This window comes from Hemibagrus wyckioides, linkage group LG29, assembly GCF_019097595.1.
Source record: "Hemibagrus wyckioides isolate EC202008001 linkage group LG29, SWU_Hwy_1.0, whole genome shotgun sequence".
Lineage (NCBI taxonomy): Eukaryota > Metazoa > Chordata > Actinopteri > Siluriformes > Bagridae > Hemibagrus > Hemibagrus wyckioides.
The window spans coordinates 12,729,837-12,755,950 of NC_080738.1; the positions used below are offsets into that span (position 1 = coordinate 12,729,837).

The window sequence follows — 26,114 nt, forward strand, 5'->3', positions numbered from 1 at the left end:
ATATAGTTTTATTAATGCTTGAGGTTATTATGACTGCTGCTTATTTATAACTGCTTATATGGTATATATGCCACGACATATTGAATGCAGAAATAATTGTTTATTAATTCGTGCTTATCTTCAGCATTGAATGTTTTTGTCAGGCCACACTCCACAGCGGAGGTTAATATGAAAGTAGACTTTAAGAATTTGTAGTCTTTCTGTTTTTACTAGAGGAAATATATATTCGGTCATTTCTTTCCACACAAATGTTTCTATCTTCAAAATAAATGCTGATATCAACCCCATTCCTGCTCTCGGTGATGCCCCGAGTGCTTGTTTATAAGCATCTAAAAATTTGTAGGTATCTTCAACCACTAAAATTCCGTGTAATGTTATCACACACGTCTCACACTGAAAGCCTGCCTCATTTTCTATCAGAGATGCAACGGCAATAAAATAATTCATTTGTTTTTACTCAATAGAAATGACTGAAAAGTCGATTTCCATTCCACGTTCCAGCGTACTGCTAAAAAGGGTTAATGAAACAAAAAAGAAGAGTAGGGGTTTGCTTTTTAGGAGTTGACCAGTGAAAGCAATCACTGTAACTGCATTTCATTTGCCTTTAGTGAGCCAGAGAACAGTGAAATAATACGAAATGCGATACACAATCAGTATCGAGTATGATTAGCGACGCAATACCTTGTATGTATTAGTAATGCAGGGTAGGTTTTGCTCTTCAGTGTGGAATGCTGTCATCATGTCAGTAAGTCTATTATGTTTTATTATTATTTCAGATTCTTTTCGGTCTGCCAGGAAATCTTCGTCATGCTGTCAATCTCAGATTTTAAGTTCGAGGGGGGGAAAAAATATATATATATCTCAAGAAATATCTCAAGAAAGTTGGCGAGCTCGAGAAGTTGGTGCGTAAATAAAATAAGGCTTTTCTAAATTCATAAAACGTGCTCGCCTTGCAACATTCAATATTTTATGTTGAATATGTACTAAAGCTCATGAATGATGCACCTTCCATCTATAAGTCTTTTAAGGATATTGCTTTATGAATGGTTAACACGGTTCTAAATATTTCAGGAGATGGAAAAAAAAGACAATAATGGTTGGGTGTAAGCATAAATTAATGCCTGAAAATATAGTTTTATTTAATGCTCGAGGTTATTAGGACTGCTGCTTGTTTAAAACTGCTTATGCGGTGTACATGCTACAAGATAAGTTTGTAATTGTTTATTAATTAATACACGGTTAATAAATGATCATCTTCAGCGTTGGAGCCAAAATAATACAGATGGAAAATAATGAAATGAAGGAACGAACAAATAAATACGCAAATTGATAAGTAAATAAATGAAAGGGTAATGAAATAAGTAAGTAAATAAATGGCTAAACAAACAAATAAACAAATATAAATAAGTAAATAAATAAATATACAGAAAAAAATAATGAATTTAAAATAAACAATTAATGAGTAAGTAAAGATTTTTTTTTCTTTCATGGTCATTGCACAATATCACAGTATAAAGGTTCTCTCTCTCTCTCTCTCTCTCTCTCTCTCTAAGTGCTTTCTGGATACCACAGAAAGAAAACGTTTTAAACTGCCATTCAACCCTCTGACCTCTGCTGCTTTAGAAGCCATAGAAATTTCCGGCGTCAACAGAGGAAAACCATTCCCCGTGTACGAGCCATACCAACAGCCGTCTTTTAGGACCAATTATATATCTTAAATGACACTTAAGTGTATACTAGGTTCACTTTCCCCTGTGACTGAAGCTTGAGCTGGGATTTAAAAACAAGCAACTGTGCCCTTCTTCTACAAGTGCACATGGGTGCAATAACATGTGGGGCATGTGGGGTATTTGAGAAGTATGACAAATCAATTTATCCTAACAGGGTGTGGAGTTAGGAGCAACAGGCCCATTTCTAATACTGGGCCTGGTTTTGAATCTTTTTTAGTCCAAAAACAAACTAAAAAATTCCAGCAAATGCTTTGTTGACTCTAATATCTTTTAATACTTGTGTGTACGTCAATGAATGACGATTAGGTAACAAATTAAATTAAATGACCGAGAGCCTTCATGACTCATCTGAATGTAGTGATGCACAAAAAATGCTGACTAAACAGAAAAAGAACGGCTCGTTTTGTCCTTCAGTCAAATCAAGGCCAATTGTATGGCTAGTATTATTTCTTTCCATTTATTAATATTTCATCAAATGACTTCATTTATCAATGCCAAACAACTTTCGTTAAACCGTCATGAAAGTCTAATTATGTGTGATTGAAATAAACAAGTGATTTCAGCTTGATTGCCAAACCCGTGTACAAAATTGTAGCATCTCGTCGCCTGTTATCAGATTTGCCGCTGATCATCCGAGATTTCCGTTAATGAGCTGTTGCAGTACATGAATGAACTGGATGTTCACGACCGCCACGTTTCTTTTGTAAACGCTCCTGCAAACAAATAAACGGATTTCATATGGAGCTTGATAAATCTACACGAAGTTGTGTACCTCTGTTGATGGTAGCAGAGCTGTTGATGTCGCCAGTGATGAAGGATGATTCCGACTGCTTCCTCACCGTATCGTTCCACATCCGACGAATCCGACTCTGCCGAACACACACACACAAACACACACACACACACACACATATATCATCAGGTCATCGGGTCAGCAGTATTGTCCGTCTCCAGCTAGCAATGACTAATTACTCCACACGTTATCCCATGATGCGCTATTGTGAGTCAAGCAGCTGGTTTAATTCAAGGAAATGAACAGAAAAAGCATTCAGGTGCATTGCTGAAGGCAAGCAAATAGTTTGTGGTAGCCATCATGCGTGGTAGAGACACAGCTACACTAATACAGTGCTTATTGAAGGAACTGGTTTCTAGGAAACAAACATTTTCATCTCTATAGTGCTTTTTCATGCAGTCAAAGCTGCGGGTAATGACCCGATAGTGTGATGATGGATGAATACAGATGAAACAATTCCACTGCATTGAAGCTACAGCATTGGATTCTAGAGAACTTCAGAATAGCCATTTCTAGCACGATGAAATAAACATTTATTTATTTATTTATTTATTTTTATTTATTTATTTTTATTTATTTATTTTGATTTATTTTCATTTATTTTATTTTATTTTATTTTCATTTATTTTAATTAATTAATTTATTTTATTTTATTTTATTTATTTTATTTTCAGGGAAAATGAAGACCTGATATTTGTATATTTTTATTTCCACTGTTTCAAAGAAGTCAAAGAAACTTCAAAATCAATAAACCCACTAATAATTATTTCTTTATACTCATAAATCTAGAGTATTAAAATCAAAATTTTGCTGCAATAAAACGTTTATCACAAATTAAAAAAAAAAAGTGCATCCACAAATTTGTAGTTATGGTCCAAATAGGGAATGTTAATGTTTATATAGTATATAACAAATATAGTAATGTTTATATATCGTATAAAGATAATTAATTAGTAGACGTCATCTATAAAAATATTGCATAATTATTTAATTTAGCCATAAATAATTATTCTGTAATTAATAATGATGGCTGATTTATAGGTAAATGTTTAATAATTTATCTTATAGCATTTATTAATGCACAATTAAAAAAATAAAAATTATTTGGTAATTAAAAATAAGTTCATTTTTATCACTGTACATCTGATATGTAATACTTTCCACAGTACTTTGGAATGTCAGGCAGAAGTCTATATGTAAATGCTTCTATGTAGCATTCATAACTCCTTATAATTTCATAATGTTAGGTTACATAAAGCATTATAATATCAGTATTTTGTACACTCTAATGTTGTAACACACTGCTTCACACTCTGGTAAAGTATATGTACTGCGATTTGTAATACTGTGCCTGTGCTATAGTGCATTAGAAGACTAGGTTATCCAGTGTTCTTATGACCATTTATAATGCATAATATCTGTTCATAGTAATTCGGTAGACCCTAATTTATTATGCACTGTATCACACTTAGGTATAGTATATTTACTGAATACATAATGCATAATACTGAGCCTGTGTTGTAGTGCATTAGAGGACTACGGTCTTTAGTGTTCTTATGAACATTTATAATGCACAATATCTGGTCATAGGGATTCTGTAGACTGTAATGTTATAATGTTATACAGTACACTCTGGGACTATAAATTTATAATACAGAGCCTGTGTTGTGGTGCATTAGAAGCATAGGTTGTCTAGAGTTCTTATGACCATTTATAATGCATAATATCATAAGGGTTCATAAGGATTTTGTAAATGCTAATGTTATAATGAGGTTCGTATCTATAATGAACTGTGAACATGATCATATTACACTAGAATGCCTTTTAAGGAACGATACACCTTGTTATAACTATTTATGAACATGCATTAGACTTTGTAGCTATCTTTAATTACTGCTTATAACACACCAAGCCCCATTTTAATTGTGCGTTATGAGAAGTAATAAAGCCAATAAAATTTGTTATACATTTAGTGCACTGACATTTTAGAAACAAATTAGATTTCAAACAATGCGACAAGCTGTAATGTCTTGTCAAAAATTATTATAACAATGTTCATAATATGTTATGAATACATTATGTAATAGATGTCATTATATATTTGGCCTTTTGAAACTACTGTACACCTGTACTGATTTATATATAAAGGTTATACTATAGATTGATGGACTGATTAGACATATTACTGTTAATCATTCAAGTCAATGCTAAATAATCTTTATCATATCATTTACTAATTACCACAAGTACTAAAATGCTAGATCGCATGTCCTAGGAATCCACTATAACCCACAATTATAATGCATCATGATACGTTTATTAAATCCAGCACTGTATCCAGTATATATTCTGTATGGAAATTGTTATCTAAATGTATTAAATAGAAAAATAAAGGCATTGTTATAACAATCGCAACCGATTTCATATCGTCCGTTGCAGCGAGTATCGTAAGTCTTCGTTGCTATCGATTCCTTTCGCGTGTTTATTCGAATGAGACGTAAAGCCAAAGTCGTCTCCCGCTCTGTGATGAGGGGAATAAATTTTTCTCAGGCAGGTTAAAGATTAAAATACTGCTGTGGACCCAGTCGCTCTGCCATCCATCACTGCTCACAAGGAGACGCTGGAATTCAGAGGATGCAATCATCCAGCCTACATTACTCATCTTACTGACATTTACACAGACACACGCACCGGACTATCAGAGCGGGGCCTGAGTCGCGAATCAGGTTCACACGCTTTTTGACACGTATATGCATGTGCGTTTGGGAGTATGATTTACATAGTTATATTTACATATAGGCGGGGTTATCCTGAGCCTGAGCCGTATGACTATGCCTGAGAAACGCTGTATCCGGAGTCATCTCAGCACATGTGAGCTGCTCTAGTATCAGAGGAACAACCACAGAGACTCATTAATCTGTATATGGTGATTTTATATAGGATTCTTCCACGTCAAGGGAATTTCGTAACGCTTTCCGAAATCCATATAATTGGAGATTTACTACACTATATAAACAACCAGGATCCTATAGTGTAGTCAAGTCTATCAGACAAATCAAGCAGGAATAAATGACATTTATTTATTTTTTAAATATTACAGAAGTTTACACTTCACTGCTGTTGAATTCTCCGCTCTCATTGGTCAGAAAATATTGTTTTATTTCATCAATATTAATTCGAGCAAATTACAAATGTACACTATTGCTGACCTATGCATTATGTTGATTAAGTGTTGAATAATGTTTTTTAAAAATTCTACTAGCTAGACTAGGTCAAAAGATTTGCACCTCTATGTGGTTGTTGAGGACCTACACTGTATGCATTAACGGTAAAAGGAGATTAAAATAATGGAAAAAAGTGCTGCAATAAAAATAGAAAAAGAATTATGTGTAGTAAGAGAAATAAAAAAAAGAAAGAAAAAGAAAGAAAAAGGAAAGAAAGAAGAAACAATATTAAATCATTAATATATAAAAATAAAAATAAATAAATAAAGATAATATTTTATCATTTATTTTATTAGATTTTGAAAATATTTGTTTTATTTTATCGATATTAATTTGATTTGAAATTACAAATGTAAGGTATTATTTGGCATATTTATTGTGTTTTCTACTAGCTAGCCTAGGTCAAAAGATTTGCTGGACCTACACTGTATGGTTTAGTGGTAAAAGGAGATTAAAATAATGAAAAAAAAAATGCTTCAGTAAAAACAGAAAAATCATTTCCAGTAGAAAGAGAGAAAAAAAAAAAAAAAAAATATATATATATATATATATATATATATATATATATATATATATATATATATATATATATATATATATTTTTTTTTTTTTTTTTCTCTTTCTACTGGAAATGATTTTTCTGTTTTTACTGAAGCATTTTTTTTCTTCATTATTTTAATCTCCTTTTATATATGTATATATATATATATATATATATATTTATCATTTATTTTTTTTTCCTTTTTTAAATATTTGTTTATCAATATTAATTTGAACAAATTACAAATGTAAGCTATCATTGACATATTCATTGTGTGTTATTTTTTTTTAAAAATCCACTAGCTAGCCTACGATCCTGCCTGGACAGTTGTCGTTAAATGCCAGTGGTGATGATTTACAACAGAAGTCGTACGTGATCATGGTGCTCGAAATTGAATCCTTAGTGTCCCAAAGTTTATTGAGCCATGGTCCTTACTAGTGCCCTACCATGTGTACATGATATACTGATTCATGGCCTTGGAAGCAAGGAAGCTGATTGCGACACAGCCTTCAGGTTTTCAAACAATGGGAAATTCTGGATGAAGCCTTTCCAGTTTCTCAGCAACAGATCTTTTTTTTTTCTTTGTCTTTTAGCAAAGATAGCGGAAAAAAAAGAATGAAAGGTTGGCTATTATAATAAAAGCGATAACAGGAAGTAATGTTATTCAGGTTCCACATCATTTATGATAAATTATTTTGTTATATGATTATATAACCCATCATTGATTCATTTCCTATAACAGCAAGTTTTTTAATTCATTACTTAATGGTGCAGCTTGAATCAGCGAGAGTCTAAAAAGTTGGGTGTGTTTGTTTACAGAAAGCATTTCAGATAAGAAAGTCATCAATTAACGCCATAGCTTCAGGGCAAAACAAAATAAGGATACTGAACCTTTTGGAAGAATGATGACATTTTAGGAAAAATCGTGTAAATTTCATAATTTTTTCAGCGCACTGTTCCTTTAAATGAAGTGTGTATTATTAAGCATGTATTCATTCTGCGAATGTGGCTTCCATAACGACCAATTCCCATCGCATGCAATTAAGGTGAGACACCTCAGCACTGCGTTGCATCACCGAGCATCCGCGCACACACACACACACACACACACACACACACACACAGGCATGGAAGACAGTGCTAATCATGCAGATTCTTGTGTTGTGCACTATAAGAAAGCAAGTAGAACAGCAATCAAGCATGAGATCGAACTCATTTATGCTTGCCTTGAGCGTCTAATACAGTTTGGAATATGTAGCGCGTATCGGTAATATTGCACTGCTGCTCAGGGACAGCAGAGAAAAGCACCAGTAATGAATTGGATGTAGAATATTAGAGAGCAGATAATTACTTGTTCATACTGTAACTGTGAGCAGTTTGTCATACAAGGCTGGTGGTGGACCTTGTGATGAGAGAGACAGAGAGAAAGAGAGACAGATAGTAAGAGAGAGAGAGAGAGAGAGAGAGAGAGAGGAGAAAGAGAAAACACAAAGAGAAAACACAAATAACAGCGTTGAACAACTATGAAGGTCATGCATGTGAGGAACAGTTAAAGATGTGTTGGTTAGACAGGACTTTCTGTACACTGTGTGTGTGTGTGTGTGTGTGTGTGTGTCAATGTCATGCCCTCTACCTGCGAGCTAGAGGAATAGCGACCAGGTGCACGGGAGCCTGAGCTTTTGCTCGAGCCCATAGAGGAATCCACGCTCTTGCCGCCGTAGCAGTGAGTCCGCAAACACTTGCCATACTCCTTACGCACCTACACACACACACAAACATGTGAGTGGCATTTTACAGATTTTTTTATAATAATAGGAAATATGCTGTGCTTAGAAAGCACACACTTGCCTGGAATTTATTTTGACAGAGGTTACTAGCGCGTAAAACTACAGAACCAACCCGGTTTAATTGTATATCCTGTTCACGTCAATACGTTACTTGACTTATGTTAAAAAATAACAGAAATCTGCAAAAAGTGTGGGATAAGGAAGAGTTTTTAACATGGACCTATAAGCAGGTGAGAAAAACAGGCAATGTTACATGTTATAGCTCTTTCTCAGCTCTACAGATGTGCTTAAAAAGCAAGACAGATGTGTTCCTGTGATCTCCATAGGCACCACTAGTGTACGAGACAGATGTTTTAGTAACTCTGTCAGTTTTACACAATGTGCTGAGAGACGGTGAGACAGATACGTTCTATAAATACAGTGTCGGAATAGAGAGACATATCGTATTAAAATAACAAAAATAATACAAATAATAAACAAAAAGTCTAGAAGGATTTGAAGGTTGATTTTAGCAAACATCATTTAAGAGCAAAGGCAAAATTTTAAAAGGGAAAGATTTGGTTGAGAGATATAAGTTGAGTTGCGTTTCAGAGGGAAAATAAATTCTTCTGGTTTCTTGCTCAGCAGAGAATTCTTGAGCAAATAGCAAAGCTTCCGGATAATTTAGAAAGGGCAAAGCGAAACTGCCAGGTCAAAAGATTTGCACCTCTATATGGTTGTTGAAATCCTGTTGGACCTGCACTGTATGCTTTAACGGAAAAAGGAGATTAAAATAATGGGAAAAATGCTGCAATAAAAATAGACAAAGAATTACCTGTACAAAGAGAAAAAAAAATATCTAGGAAAAAGAAAGAAATATATTTTTTATCATTTATTATTTAATTACATTTTTTAAATATTTGTTCTAGATATATTTTACAATTTAGTGTACAATTAGTGTACAATTCATTCTATTTCTATTTGTTATTGCACTACGTTTATTCTATTTTTATAGATTTTTTTAAGAGGAAAAATAGAATTACCTGTACAAGCAAAGGGAATATATTTTGGAAGATCAACAAAAATATTACATGAATATTATATAAATAAATAATCAATTATTCTATTATTTATTATATTTGATCAATATTTTCTAGATATTATTCCTGTTGCTTGCAGAGTTAATGATTTATTATTTTCTAACTACTTTTATTCTATTTTTATGACACAGACAGCTGATAAAAATAATAATCTTTAAAAAGCTTTAAAAAAGGAAAAATATATTAATATAAACAAATATATTATAATTTCCTAAATTTGTAAAATATTTTCTAGATATTCTTCCTTTTGTCTGAAGAGAACTATTTCTACTTTTAAATACAACTACTTTTATTCTATTTTTATGGCCCAGACAGCTGAAAAGTTGAAAATAAAAATAAATAAAAATAGAAAATTAAGTGTACAAGCAAAGGAAAAAAAAATATTTAGAAAAAAAAGAAAGAAAAATATATACATTATTATTTATTTGTAGTATTTGTAAAATATTTTCTAATTTCTTTTTCATTGCTTGTAGGTTTAATAGTATTTCAATTTTTTCTTAGTGCAACTACTTTTATTCTATTATTGTTCTGCTGTTATGACCCAGACAGCTGAAAACTGAAAAATAAAAATGACCTGCACAAACAAAAGGGGAAAAACTTGGAAGAAATTAATAAAAAAAACATTTACATTTGTAAAATATTTTCTAGATTTTCTATTTTTTGCAGACTTTCTATTTTTTGTTGTAATTATATATTTAATCACATTTTTTCTCTCTCTTTTATTTTATTTCATTTACACAGACAATTGAGATGCATTTCACTGTGCATTTCTCATACACACTGTAACATTACTTACAAAATCATTCTAGAGTCTGATCAATATCTAACTAGAGATTTTTTTCCTGCCTGATTAGCATCAAATTCCAATAGTGGTCATCCGAGTAGTGTCTGCTGCGCTGTTTCCGATCAGATAAAGAGCTTGTTACCTTTTTCTGTAGCACGCAGTGGAAGATGAAGATGAACATGCCCTGCAGCGAGTTGAAGATGGTGAACAGGTAGGCCATTATGACCGTGTTTTCGTTGACGTACATGAGACCGAAAGCCCAGGTCAGACCCAGCAAACACAGCAGAGCGATCGCACCGATCACCCACGATCTGAAACACACACACACCATATATTATAGTATTCTCTAGTGCAGTTCCTAGCACATTTAGTGTGTCACTTCTTTTTCATAATTTAGTCTGAAGGCCACCAGGTTTCTAATATCAAATGCACAGCATGCAGCACCGGTTTACAAGGAGAAACAGACAAGGTGTGTAAGGTTGCGAGTGTTTCCTATTTGCATATTTATAAAATTCCTTGATGAGGGTAAAAGTGTAAGCACTTCTCAGACTTTCTTTCTTTCTTTCTTTCTTTCTTTCTTTCTTTCTTTCTTCAGAAATGTCAGGTCAAGCAATTTATTATGCAATACAGAAACCAGATGACTTCTTTAAAAATAAAAATGAGCCAAAAGAGCAATCTGGCTGAATGGAACTGAATTCCATATGACTATAAGTATAAGCTGGGTAGATTTCATATACCTGAGGAAGTAAGAAGTAAAGGAAAAGGAAAAAAGAAAAAGAAAAAAAAAAAGTTTGGGTGACTTTTAAACAAAGTAAAGGCTGACTGCAAGCAATAAAAGTGTCATGGCGACTAGCATCATTTACACTTCACCATGGACACTTTGTCCTGTTATTGTGGCACTCGCTGTCTCTCTGTTAAACAGAGACGGGTCGGAGTTAGAAAGAAGAAAAAAGGGGGAAAGGAATGAATGTGAAAGAGATAAAATAACGAATGAAAAGGCAGAGAGAGAGAGAGAGAGAGAGAGAGAGAGAGAGAGAGAGTAATCAAAGCTAGATGCTGATGCTGGCCAGCTCTGATTGAACGCCTGTTCTCTGTGTGAAAGTGTTTCAGTAGCAGTGATGTACAGCTGCCAGTGACTCTCTCTCTCTCTTTCTCTCTCTCACACCCACACACACACACACACACACACACACAAGACCAATTACAGAATTCATACAGACAAAAAAAAACATTCTTTCCAGAACTTTCCAGGTAGATTTTCAAGCCTCATGAAGGATTTGGGGAAATCGTCTATTTTAAACACACACATGGATATGTATCACTTCTTTCACATCTTTTTTGCACATGGGTGTGACAGTTGTGTGAGCTTCACCAGCGTGAGGATCTCTGCGTCGCAGAGAGACTTGTTAGAAATGCGACTGCAACGGATTGCGATTGCGAATTTTGACAGCGTGAATATAGGTTTTCGACGAAAAAGGCATTATGTAGATATATGTGAGGAATAAAACACTACACGAATACCTAACACTGCATAAAACGCTACCATAGGAAAATGATGGCGCGATACGGCCATGAAAAAATATCGGCACCCTGACGGTGATCAGGACAGCAGTTGGCTTGCATAAAGTTACAGCTTTGCTTCGGACGGTTATGAAGGACCGATACTGGAAAGCTTCCTTCTGAAAATCTTCTTACAGAAAACTTCTCCAAAATCAAAATCAGCAATTAAACACATCCCTAGGTTTAAGGTAAGCTGTTACCATGGAAACGCTAATATATTAATATAAACCTGTGTGTTTGTCTTGAGTGTCTGATAAATGGATATTCTGGCCAATCAGAATCGGGAATTCAGCAGCAGTGGGATTAAAAGGATGTTATAAATGGCTTTAAATATATATATATATATATAAACATGAGTATGAATGTGTCCTTGTCCTGGACTGCTGCCATTTCATTTAGTCATTTATAAAGTCAGTGATATTAATAGTGCTGTGTAAAGGGGTGAGAAGAAGTCGGAGTGGGTGATGATGTAGGGTGGATGATTGCTTTAGCTGTGGTGTCTCGTACTGTGGAAAGTTATGAAAACGAGTGGAGGGAGGTGGCAAATATGTGGGAAATGAGAACGGAGAGCTCTCAGCTTGATTGACAGGCCTCCATATTGCGCTCTGAATGAGACGAGAGCCTGACGACAGGAAGCCCAGGGTTATTTTCATCTTCGGGGGATAAGATGAAGAAAATGAAGAACAGGTCATGCTTACTTCATTTCCCGATAAAAAAAAAAAATGGGTATAAGAGAAGAAAAAGAAAAGAAAGGGAGAATGATGAGAAGGAACTAAAGAAAGGGGAGGGGTAAAAAAAGAGCACAGTGCGTAAGCACTTAAAGAGTTGAGATAATTAGGCTGTGAATCGTGGGTAGTGAAAAAAAAACAAGTAGGAGGAAATAAACACTGGATAGTTATAATTAAGGGATGGAGGAAGTATAATTCACAAGCGTTCACATGCAGAAGCTCTAACAGAGTGAGACAGCGCTCATTTTCATCTACGTTGAGGGTGAGACAGATCTCGCTGTCCTGTTTGTAGAGTGAGACAGCTCTCATTTTCATGCATCCTGAGGGTGAGACAGATCTCGCTGTCCTGTTTGTAGAGTGAGACAGCTCTCATTTTCATGCATCCTGAGGGTGAGACAGATCTCGCTGTCCTGTTTGTAGAGAGTGAGACAGCTCTCATTTTCATGCATCCTGAGGGTGAGACAGATCTCGCTGTCCTGTTTGTAGAGAGTGAGACAGCTCTCATTTTCATGCCTACTGAGGTTGAGGCAAATCTCGCTGTCCTGTTTGTAGAGAGTAAGACAGTTCTTAATGTCCTGTTTGTAAAGTGAGACAGCTCTTATTTTCATGCATATTGAGGATGAGACAGATCTCGCTGTCCTGTTTGTAGAGAGTGAGACAGCTCTTAATGTCCTGTTTGCAGAGTGAGACAGTGCTTACTGTTCTGTTTGGAGGAAGTGAGACAGATCTTACTGTCCTGTTTGTAAAAGGTGAGACAGCTCTTACTGTCTTGTTTGCAAAAAGTGAGACAGATCTTACTGTCCTGTTTGTAAAAGGTGAGACAGCTCTGTCCTCTCCTGTTTATAGGAAGTGAGACAGCTCTTACTGTCTTGTTTGCAAAAAGTGAGACAGATCTTACTGTCCTGTTTGTAAAAGGTGAGACAGCTCTGTCCTCTCCTGTTTATAGGAAGTGAGACAGCTCTTACTGTCCTGTTTGTAAAGGGTGAGACAGCTCTTACTGTCCTGTTTAAAATATATAGCTATATAAGTGAAATATATAGCTATAGCTATGTCGGTGGTACTAGAGAGTCAGACAGGTGAAATATAGCTCATTTTCAGTCACACAGATGTGCATATAAGCAAGACAGATGTGTTCCACCTCGTTAGGCTCCGCTTGAGAATGAGACAGATGTATTAATAACGCTGTCTGTGTTACACACATCCTGATATACACTGAGACAGGTATGCTATAGTGTTGTGTGTCATTCAGCACAGAGGGTGAGACGGGTGTGTTTCAGCTTTAATGAATCACAGGTTGAAGACAGATGCGTTGTAGTTAGAGGAGGGTGAGACAGGCGGGTTATCACTCATACTCTGGTACACAGATATCAATACACGTAAGCCCCACAAATAGAGAAACAGAGAGGTGATTTTGAAATCTCTAATAGCGAGTGAGACAGGTTGCAGGTTACTGAAGCTCTGATATCATGTGAGAGAGGAAGATCAGATATCTCTCATGTGTAACATGATGAACAGACTGAGACCGTTGTACTTCATCTCACACTTCTGGGTGTATGAGAGCATCTTCTTTGCACGAACAGAGAGTGAGACAGGCAGGTGAAAGTGTGTTATACTCTCCTCCTCTTATCAGTGTGTTATAGCTCTCACCAAAAAAAAAGTGAGACAGTTGTGTTAAAGTATGTTGAGAGGGTTACTGCACAATCCCTGACCAGAAATATAGTAAGAATAGAGAGAGGCCTATTGCCATTGCTGGCGGCAATGAGCCCCACACACACACACACATATTCACACACACACACGTTCTAACATTGGTGTTTAATAGCTTGTGCAGGTGCTGAGCCAAATAAATGATTTATGGAATTAGTGAGGAGGCCATTAAGCATCATTTTGCTGGGTCTGTCTTAATGACCTGCAGGGAAGGATACTTCATCAGCCTGACTAGCCCCTGAATACCCGCGCTACTGGAAAAAAAAGAAAAAGAGAGAGAGAGAGAGAACGAGAGAATTGTGTGTATTGACCCTTGGTCTGCGGTAGTATGCTAGTGTGAGAGTAGTGTGGAATGGGAGCGAGAAATAAAGGTATTTATACCAATTCTCCAATCTGATTGGTCAGATTTAGAACAACAGCTCTGACAATATGTTCGTAATATTTTCATGTTAATGTGACTGATCTAATGCGCTTGTTATTGTTTCTATAGCAACAACTCTAAGGCTAAAATATTAAAAAATGTGCTGTTGTTTAACAGAGAAGCTTTTAGTGTCAGCTCTTTGTGTAACGGTTGCTTTCCTGCCACGGTACAGAGACCTGAGAGTTTATAGCTGCTATAATGTAAGCGATAACAGGATAACAAACTCGTTTTGTGGACATTAAGTTCAACTCTAAAAGAAAACACACACAATTTATTAAAAGATCTGAAGAGAAACGAGCGATCGTTGAGATATAAAACACTCCAGGATGTCTATTATTGGCAAATAATTGTCATCAGGCAACTCCGCTTCATTACGCCTGACAGTCGGTGAATATTTTCCGATAATAATATCGAAGGTTGGTCTTATTTCCTGGCTTTCCCAACAACACGCTAATACGCAAAATTCCTCGAGGCAGCGTTTATGAAGCCTAAAAAACAAGACCGCTCGCAAATGTCAAGGTAATCTTGCTCATTATCAGCACATGGACACGAGATATACTGTAAGAGAAGTGTGTGTGGAAAGTCTTATGTCTCATCTCCGAATTCTGGCAAGTCACTTCATAGGCAAGCTTAGATCTCATTCTTCCCTGGAGGTAATGAAGAAGTGGCGTCCTTTCATGGGTGTATTAAAGTTATGTAATGCAGGGCTACTTCTTGCATCCATTGGCTTGTTTTCTCTGAGTGACAGATCGTTACAGATATCGCTAATTATTTAGCAATAACTGTAACGGCTATTAGAAATTTCTGTTTTCAGATGCATGTACAGGAATACCTCGCAGATATCACGATTCGCAACTGCACTGATCCGCGAAATTTTCATTGGAACGTAACTAATTTGCATCGGTGAATTTTTCGCAGACCCACGAATTCCTCGCAAAAGTGTTCTTGGCCATTTATACATTTTCATGCTTTTTAATGCAAAATTATTAAGAAAAATGTAGTTTATTACTTTAGTAATATAAATATAAAAGTAAAATCAACAAAATATCAATATAAATAAAATATAAATGTTATTTTAATGATATCGAATGTCACTGATATCACACACGTACAGTACAGCTATTAACGACACACTATTTGCGGGAAGGGTTGGAAGTAGCCAATCACAGAGCATTAACAGTTTTACCTAGCTGCTGATTGGCTGGTAGCTACGATGCTTTGTATGCGTGATGTCGCGGTTCATCTCCCCGCACCTTGTACTCGGTTCAACACGCAGTGATTTTTCCCCTTGGTTTTTTTATACAGGCGATACTCTACTCTATTTTCACGTCAAAGATTTATTACTTTTATAAGGGTAATGTATTAAATGAAATTAAAATGTTTTGCGAGCATGACTGGGGTCATATTTATGGTTTAAACTCTAAAAATTAGTATTTACAGTACAGTATTAGCATTCGTAGTGACTCCACCGCACATCCGCGAAACCTCGTCATTCGCGATGGATCCTGGAACGTAACCTCGCGGATGTGTGAGGTGTTACTGTATATTCATAGACACACAAACACACATTTAAACATACACATCCGTACACACACCCACTATTAGAAATCACTGTTTTCAAAGACATGCATATTTAAAAATACACACACACACACACACACACACACTAACATGGGGTTTTTCAGAGGGGAAAAAAAAATCCAGAAGCTGCATATGAAGTTTAATTGAATTTGAAAGTCATCATCTAATACTTTAAGAAGTCTTCCTGCTGGGCGTTTAAGCAAATAAGAGCTTGTGGCTCTACAGCTTATGAATAATAACGCCTAAACTACTCCTTCTCTCTCAGGTAGTACCGCCACTGGGCTAATAGTCTGGGTTAAATATGAAAAATCAAAGCGAATTACCACACGAGTGTCTCAAAACGTGTTTAAAACGATTAAAGCAAATTTGAGGCAATTTATACCCACAATTTCACGATGCCTAGATTGAGCAAATCTGCATTCGAATGCCTGCAGTAATTGAGTTAGACGGGGAAAAAAAAAAGGCAGAAAAAGAGGTGGAGAAATAGAAATCAAAAAAGAGGCTTTTCGCACCTGCAGTTAAGCTGCTGATAGTTTTGGAGAGAAAAAAAAAAAAATAATGGAAAGTGTGGTGTGAATGTGAGATCAGTCTTCCAGGCAGTTCAGCAGTAATTATCAAACTGCTTTGCGTTTTTTTTTTTTTTTTTGAAGACGGCGACTTCTCATTAGCCTCACCCCTGGCAAATCGAGCTGGAGATCTCGTTAGATAGAGGGCTGGTTAGACACTCGCTGCATCTCAATGCCTGAAAGGAACGCTCTGAATGGACAGCTTTATTCGTGTGCGCTTTATTCTTTAAGACAATACGCTCGCTATCTGGTGCAGAGTCAGAGAATGGAAAACAATTCGTAACGAAAAAAAAAAGGCGGGGGGTGGGGGGGTCTGGGATGAAAAAGACTGGGTATTGATTTTGCAAGATGTAGGGTCTGGATAATGGACACAAGAAAGGGCACAAAAAAAAAAAAAATAAGGAACAGGGACTTTTTTAAAAATGCGTTAAGACCGAAGCCACTTCATGACAATCCGGTCCGGTCTATAACACAGCCGTCATATTTCTAGGAGCTGAAAGGCAAAAAGAAAGAGAAAAACGCAAAGACTAGAAAGAAAAGCACACACACACACAAAAAAAAGACATAGTAAGAACGCTGAGCAGTGACAGTGAAATAGGCATAAATCAAACTGACTCATGCAGAAACACAATAGACAAAAAACCTCATGCACAATGAAGCATGACACAGCCCGAGCCGAGAGACAAGACAAAACATGTTTCACAACAAACTCAATCGAATCGGTTCGGAAGCACAAATTAGTTCACGCCCTGTCAGAACCTGTGTGTGTTACAGCCGAGCGGAATCCTAATAACTAATCATCAGCCTTTAAAGCCTATTAGAGCTCGAGAATGAGATGTTCTTCAGAGATCCACTTTATATATCTTTTAGGGATGTGAACAATTACATGACATTAAGGCTAATAATCAGAACATTAAAACTAGCTATAAGTTGCGCAGATACGGTTTCTTTTCAAATCTGGGGTCATAATTGGTAATGAGCAAAAAAAAAAAGATCATAAAAAATTCATCTTGATTATTGCCTTGTATTTCATAAAGCATTATTTTTCAGAATGGGGGTGTGTTGGAAATGTACCTAACATTAGCTAATATGAATACACTAATAATGATAGCAACCTTGTGTTACTAAGAAAAAATAAAAATAGCTGTTTATCTGGACTCAATATCCGTGAATGTAGCTAGCAAGCTAAGTCTGAATGTGTTAGCAACCCTAATAGCTCTTGATCTTAAGTTATGGACTGTCTACCATGTGTTCCTGTGTTCGTTTTCTTCGTCTTCTTTTCCCTTCAGGGGTGGCCACAGCGAATCATCTCTCTCCACCTAGCCCTATCTTCTGCATCTTCAACACTAGCTTCATATCCTCATTTATTACATCCATATTCCTCCTCTTTGGCCATCCTCTTTGCCTCCTGCCTGGTAGCTCCATGTCCAACATTCTCCTACCAGTATACTCACTCTCCCTCCTCTGAACATGTCCAAACCATCTTAATCTGGCCTCCCTAACTTTCTCCCCCCAAAACGTCCAACATGAGCCGTCCCTCTGATGTACTCGTTCATTTAGTGTGTTTTAATAAGCTTAAATTAAAAAAAAAAAAAGCTAAGATAAGAGCTAAGAGTTATTTGTGTTCTTTAAGAAGTACTAAAGGTTCATACTTGGATCTATAATGTTGCTATGTTACTTTCCGTAACAAATACCAAATACCAACTTTCCTGCTAGTTTCATGTTCAGTATGATTTGACTGAAATTCTGAGGAGAATGTAGCTAGGCAGGTAGGCATGAAGTAAAAAAATGTAGCTGTAGATATCAATTGGACTGAATGTAACTAGACCTGAGGGAAATGGTGCAAGCAAGTTAGGTCTGAGAAAAACAAATTTAGCAAGAAAGGTCTGAGGAAAATACAGCTAGCAAGCTAGGTCTAAGGAAAACACAGCTAGCAGGCTAGGACAGAGAAAAAACATATCCAGCAAGCTAGGTCTGAGGAAAACACAGATAGCAGGCTAGGACAGAGAAAAAACATATCCAGCAAGCTAGGTCTAAGGAAAAGACAGCTAGCAGGCTAGGACAGAGAAAAAACATGTCCAGCAAGCTAGGTCTGAGGAAAACACAGATAGCAGGCTAGGACAGAGAAAAAACATATCCAGCAAGCTAGGTCTAAGGAAAAGACAGCTAGCAGGCTAGGACAGAGAAGAAACATATCCAGTAAGCTAGGTCTGAGGAAAACGAAGCTAGCAATCTAGGTCTGAGGAAAACATTTCCAACAAGCTAGGTCTGAGCTAAATGTAGTTGATAAGATAGCAACACAGTTAGCAAGCTAGGTCTGAGGAAATCACAGCTAGCAAGCTAGGTCCGAGAAGAAAAAACAAACATATCCAGCAAAATAGGTCTGAGGAAACATTTCCAGCAAGCTAGCTCTGAGGGAAACATGGTTAGCTATGTCTGAAACATATTCAACGACCTAGGTCTAAGCTAGGTCTGAGAAAAACACAGCTAGCAGGCCCTAGCCCTAGTTTCTTTTCTGATGAAAACATATCCAACAAGCTAGGTCTGAGGTTAATGTCCTTAATAAGCTAGACTTTTTACAAAAAAATTAGCTAGCATGCTAGATCTAGGAGAAATGAAACTAGCCAGTAAGGACCTGCAAAATATAGCTAGAAAGAAAAATATATGTCGCATAGCTGGCTTTCGAAAGACAGTTCTTTCACAGATTGTCAGCGTTTTGTTGTGTGAAAGATTTCTGAACTGGACAATATCTATTAGAATATATGTAAATAGCTATGTACACTTTTTCCTTTCTAAATTATTAGCTAGCCTACTACTATTTTGAAGTGACGCACATAATTAATGACAGATTTTCTCACGTAATGTCCTTCTTTCTTAAAGGGTTCATCTTTCTATAGGTTTCGTTTGAGCTGTGCTTTGACAATAAAGTAGCATCACGGATCCCTCATAGAGACAGTATGTACAGTAGGATCACGATGCTACATCGATTCCTGGGCTTGAATATTACCTCAATGAAAAGAGACTTAATCTTGGCTCGTTCTGTCAAATTGGAGGCCCATATTGGCACGTGTAATCCGACTTAATGCTTAGTAATGAGAGAAGCACAACTGGCCATCTCTAGAACTGCTGTGCTTATTAAATCCAAATCCTCAGTGTGTGTGGATCAAATGTGCTTTATTACCCAGACTTCTGATCGGCTCAGCTGCAGCTCTGCGATGAGGACAATTGAGCCATCGAGCCGAGCTTTTCACAACAAACCCCATCCTTGTGATATGGCCAGTCAAACACGTACTCTCAGAAACAGAGGCATACATCTGAATTTAACAGGTGTCAGAGATGAGATGGAAAGGTTGTGACCGCGGGGAGCTGGGCGAGCTAAGCGCAGGCCGCTTCATGGCTTACACATTCCGTTTCAAATAGCTTTATAAATCATATCATAGAAAAAAAAGTATAGCACGAGTCAATACAGTAATACTGGACAGAGCAGGACAAAGAGGACACCCACACAGAGAGTTTGTTTTGAACTATTTTAACTCTTTCTTTCTTTCTTAGTCAAGAAAAAGTTCTTGGTGAATTAGCCAACCTGAAAAGTTGCAGTTGTTAAGTTAAAAGGTTTGCAAAACTCAGATTAGCATTCCCTTCCTGCTTGATGTGTGATTATGTTTTGACTGAAGGTGTGTGGAAAAAAATAGCTAGCAAGCCAAGTCTGAGGAAAATGTAGCTAACAAGCTCAGTCTGAGGCAAATGCAAGTAATAAGACGGGACTGAATAAAATGGACCAAGCAATTTACGTCTGAGGGAGAAAAAAAAAAAATTCTGGCTAATAAGCTGGGTCTGAATATAATGTAGTTAGCAAGCTAGGACTGAGGAAAATGTAGCTAATAAACTGAGACTGAAATAAATGTAGCTAAAGTTAACTGACATGTTAAATCTGAAGAAAGTGTAGATGGACAGTGAGGTGTGAGGAATTATGTAGGTAACATGCTAGGTCTGGAAACAAAAATTGTGAAAGTGTGTCAAAGTGTGAAAATAACTTGCAGGCTAGGACTAGTGGAAATATAGCTAATAAGCTGAAAGTGAGGTAAATATAACAAGCAAGCTAGGTTTGGGGGAAATGTAGCAATGAGCTGGAAGTGAGGTAAATATAACTAGTAAGCTAGGTTTGAGGTAAATGTAGCGAGTAAGCTGGAAGTGTGGTAAATATAATAAGCAAGCTAGGGTTGAGGTAAATGGAGCAATGAGCTGGAAGTGAGGTAAAACTAGCTAATAAGCTGGAAGTGAGGTAAATATAACTAGCAAGCTAGGTTTGAGAGAAATGTAGCAGTGAGCTGGAAGTGATGGAAATATAACTAGCCAGCTAGGTTTGAGAGAAATGTAGCAGTGAGCTGGAAGTGATGGAAATATAACTAGCCAGCTAGGTTTGAGAGAAATGTAGCAGTGAGCTGGAAGTGATGGAAATATAACTAGCCAGCTAGGTTTGAGGGAAATGTAGCTAATAAGCTGGAGCTGAGGTAAATATAGGGGCTTCACGCTAACTCGCCTCTTTTTCAAATGACTCGTCTTTCACAATTCATTAGCATGTAAATAAATGAGCTTCGAATGTAATTTTTAATTTAATAGGACTCACACCCACACACACACATTTTTTTCCCCTTCCTTTTCCCCCCACCACCCTGTTCTTTTCTAGCCCTTAATCAAACAGGCCTGAAGTTCGAATTGTGCCTGGCGAATTAGCCTCGTGCAAACAGGAGACTGTAATCATCTAATTATCAGCATGAATAGGACGTCTGATTACAAAATTATCCAGTTTCATCTAAGACATTATCAAAGACGTAACATCACCAAACAGGCTGCCTAATTAATCAGACAGGCCGGAACGGCTTTCCTTGTGTTGTTGTTGAGAATTCATCCACTCCAATTCCATCATCAACTCTCATTTAAGGCGACGTTATCGGCTCTTATGCCAATGTTTTCACTGAGATTCCGTAATTCCGGAAGTTTGGAGCTGTATGTCAGAAGAGTGTCACGTCACATTAGATGACGAGGGTAAGGATGGATATACCGTATATTAACACATCTGTGTAATGGGTCTCTGCTCAGTGATATTCGCTTAAGTGTGTCAGAACAGGACAACAATGGCTTGATTCATAGCAAATTCATAACAGATTAACAGAACAAGCTCTAACTCAACATCACTCACACACACACACAGTGCAAAATGAAGGCCTGAGGGCGGAGAGACGTTCTGTTTGGCCTTCAATCCGAAAGCACTTTCCCATGATGAAACCTTTAGGTATGTACGAAAAAATGATTATCTTTCGAAATAAATGAAAATGTCGTCTGATAGAGCCACTCATATTATTACAGATTCACACTGTGTACATTTCTTTTTTTGCAAACAATCGTCTTTTACCTTTAGTTAAAAAAAATAAATAAATAAAAATCTTCTGATCATGACCTTCCTCTAGTTTTGATTGTACAGCTATTAATGTGAGATAATTTGGTTAATACAAAGTTTTATTAGTTGACGCATGATCATGTCTGCTTTTGTTAATAAAGAATAAAATGTTATGTTATGTCATGGCCGGGGCAGCATATTAGCACTGTTGCTTCACAGCAAGAAGGTCCTGGGTTCGAATCCCATGTGTAGAGTTTGCATGTTTTCCTAATTCTAAATTGCCCATAGGAATGAGTGTGTGTGGTTGTCTGTCTATATGTGTAGCTCTGTGATGGACTGGGGACCTGTCCAGGGTGTACCCCTGCCTTTCGCCCTATGTGTGGTGGGATAGGCTCCAGCAGATCCCCGTGACCCTGATTAGGAATAAAGCGGGTATAGAAAATGGATGGATGTTATGACTGGGTGTGTGAGAATCAGACATTATAGCTTTACAGTGCATTCTGATAGCACTGATCAAAAAACATGTTATCTAAGACCTCTCTCTCTCCTAATGTTTTCCAAGTGGTCTGTTCACACCTCCGTGATATCAGTGTCAGTGACTCATTGCATTTCATTAAACCTCTAAAGCAGCAACATCAATATCTGCACATGTTCATAAAGTCTTTACAGCTCTCTGCCTCTCCAAAGTGTCCTCATATGAATATTTATACGCATGTACACCTGCAGATGTTAATCCCAACCAACTGCTATTCCCTTCTCAATTTGATGCCTTTCACCTCTTCCCATAATGCAGCATGCTCTGTGGAATACCTTCAGGCCTTAAGCCTGTGACTTAACCTTTAAAGCCAATGGAAAATATCAAAGGCTCTGCCCCCGTCTGCTCGTGAGATGTGCTTCACGTAGAGGAATAAAGCATCGGTATGAAGATGCACACGTCTACTGGCACCAAACAGACACACACACACCTACACGGAAAAGTGTGACTTCGTGAATCTTACTTAATGTTGTCCAGGCAGCCGGAGTCGGGCTTCAAGATGGCCGTGTGGTGGAACATTTTGTACAAGGCGATGCCCAGGAATATTACGTTGAGCTGGAAAAACAGATAGTACAATAATAAGACAATAACTGATCAAGAAGAAGAAGAACTGAAGGCAAGAAGCCTTCATCATCGCCACACATACATTACAGCACAGTGGATTTCTTTTCTTTGCATATCCCAGCTGAGGAAGTTGGGGTCAGAGCACAGGGGCAGCACCCCTGGATCAGGGAGGATTAAGGGCCTTGCTCACTTGTCTAATAGTGGAGCTTGGTGGTGCTGGACCTTGAACCCCAATCCTCCAATCAACAACCCAGAGCCTTAACCACTTGAGCCAATAGTTAATAATAAGTTTCTATGTTCTGACTACATTAAACATTTGTACTAGAACAGTGGCATTTTTATTCCAATATTTTTGGAAATTTTCTGTGAATACTTATGAAAACCTACAAGTTCTGATTGCCTATGAGCTTCATATTAACCACCACTGTGGAGTGTGACATGACAAAAACATCCAATGCTTAACATGAACACAACAACACAGGCACGAATTCAATATTTTAGCCTCTGGTAAAATAGTGTCTCTTGATATATTACGTTTTTTCTTTAGATTTAAAAAAAAAAAAAAACCTCAAAAACAAATCACTAAAAGGGAACTAATGAAACGAGTTCATTAACAAGCATTTACCATAATGATTAGAGTGGCAGGCCCAATAAAACTCCAGATGAAATACGTGTCCAGACGCAGCCAGCACCTGAAAAGCAGAAAGATGGAGAGGGGTTTAAACACAATCTGGCAACTTCACCAATCACATGCTGTACACACAAAGCCTTCTGTGCATATAAAATGCTGCAAGGTTGATGGGTAATAACAGATCGAACGGATTTGAAGAGTTTTTTTTCTGGCCACATGAGACCCAACATAGTCCTGATACATGAGCTTGTTAAATTATTCACCTCCTAATTTCCGCTGCATTAGAAATGACGGCTTCAGCGCAGACATTAACTTCTTCTGCTCATTGTGCCAAGCTCAGTCTGTTAACGCAACCTCGGTTCAACAACGAAAGCACCCTTTTTACATCCCCATCCACCATATAAATATATATAAAAATAATAATAATAAATCTAACAGATATTGTATTCTTTAATCTGATTCATTTTCTAACTATACTGACTGTAGAATGGACTTTATTCATAATCACACTCTTCGGTCACCTAAATAATAATAATAATAATAATTTATAAATCACACTCTCTGGTCACCTAAATAATAATAATAATAATAATAATAATTTATAATCACACTCTTCGGTCACCTAAATAATAATAATAATAATTTATAAATCACACTCTCTGGTCACCTAAATAATAATAATAATAATTTATAATCACACTCTTCGGTCACCTAAATAATAATAATAATAATTTATAAATCACACTCTCTGGTCACCTAAATAATAATAATAATTTATAATCACACTCCCTGGTCACCCAAATGAGGATGAGGTTCCCTTCTGAGTCTGGTTCCTCTCAAGGTTTCTTCCTCATACCATCCAAGGGAGTTTTTCCTCGCCACAGTCGCCTCAGGCACGCTCATTAGGGATGATTTTGTCTAATATTAATCTTGAACTACGTTTCTTATGTTCTGCAAAGCTGCTTTGAGACAATGTCCATTGTTAAAAGGCAGATCTAAATAATCTAAACCTTATAACAAACAAACTTTTGGATTTTACCAATATTTAGCATGGATATGGTAAAGTATTGTTTATTTAAGGAGTCTCCAGTGTCAGTTCTTTGTAACTATCCCCAAATTTTCCACCGTAAAGGAGTTTTTATTGCAGATGATACTTTTAGATTTTCTCAGTAACCCAACAAGCTGAATGAATCTCCTGGTTACAAAATCTGACCATATAGGACGCCCTTATAGGAGGAAATGATTTATGATCACACTATTTAATGTCATCTTCTCAAGATTTCTCTGCAGGTATCTTCCTCCTATCGTCTCGTGGAGATTTTCCTCACCACCGTCACCTCTGGCTTGCTCATTAGGGATAAATGTATTATTTATTAGAATTTATAATTCATATCCTGAATTGATATATTTCTGAAAAAAAATACAATTTATATAGCTTAAAGAGCTACATAAATTAAAATAATAAATAAAATATAATAAATAAATAATAAATAATAATTTTAATAATAATAATTAAAAATAAATAATAAAAAAAAGTTTATAACTACTAGATTGTAAGTGACTTTTAACTAAAAAATATCAGTTTTCCTCTGATTTTTTTTTAAACATACCTATAAAACATAAACTTGAGTAACTCAGTGAGGTTTCTGCTGAAGAATAATTTAATTAGCATTGTGTACATAAACCAGGACCTTTTTTAAATCAATGTAAATAAAGAGGATTAGGGCTGGATAGAGTGAATAATGGTTGGATGGTTTTGTAAAGCAGACTCAACAAACAAGCTAGACAAAAATAAACAGAAAGCAAACGACTAAGCGAAAGAAGATAACAAAAACAAAAAACTATTAAATAACAAAAAACTATTTCAAAATAAACAAAATAACAAACAAATAAAAAAACAAACTATTTTAAAATAAATAAATAAAATACAAATAAACAAAAGATAAAAACAATTTTACAATAAATAAATAAGCAAACAAACTAGCAAATAAATAAATAAAACAAACAAAAAAAACTATTTAAAATACATAAATAAATGAATAAATAAAAATACAATAACAAACAAAATATAAAAAACAAACAATTTTAAACAAACAAACAAATAAATAAATAAACAAAGAGTTTGTAGCAGGCTAGGAATCCTTGACAGTCAATCAATCAAGCTCATTTAAATACAAGGCCCCACCCCAAATGTGGTTTTTTTTCTCTCAAAAGAATTTCGTAAAAGTGAAAACAAAGGAGAAAGAATTGCAGTGAAGATCAAAGTGCATTACACACACCCTATACATACAAACACACACACACACACACACACACACACTACTTGATTGCCAGCTGCAGTATGTCTTCAAAGCCTGGCTAAGCAGTTGTTATGAGTAATGTTGAATGCAGTACTGTTTCTCCAGATTACAGAGGGAATATTTAATTTCATCTTCTCTCTCTCTCTCTCTCTCTCTCTTTCTCTCTCTTTCTCTCTCTCTGTCTC

General features: G+C 36.3%; 1 protein-coding gene across 10 annotated transcripts in view; it reads right to left on the bottom strand.

The window, feature by feature from the left end:
* Window positions 1–26,114, bottom strand: part of LOC131349118 (adhesion G protein-coupled receptor L3-like) — a 296,639-nt gene that overhangs the window by 9,914 nt on the left and 260,611 nt on the right. For 5 of the 10 annotated variants that reach the window (XM_058384514.1, XM_058384513.1, XM_058384512.1 and 2 more), the window contains 6 exons: window positions 23,624–23,690; window positions 22,898–22,989; window positions 10,081–10,249; window positions 7,922–8,047; window positions 7,640–7,690; window positions 2,503–2,599 (listed from right to left, as the gene is read on the bottom strand). In XM_058384514.1, the coding sequence (XP_058240497.1) occupies window positions 2,503–2,599; window positions 7,640–7,690; window positions 7,922–8,047; window positions 10,081–10,249; window positions 22,898–22,989; window positions 23,624–23,690 (602 nt within the window). The remainder of the gene's footprint in view (window positions 1–2,502; window positions 2,600–7,639; window positions 7,691–7,921; window positions 8,048–10,080; window positions 10,250–22,897; window positions 22,990–23,623; window positions 23,691–26,114) is intronic. The other 5 variants (XM_058384515.1, XM_058384522.1, XM_058384517.1 and 2 more) reach the window with 1 other exon arrangement.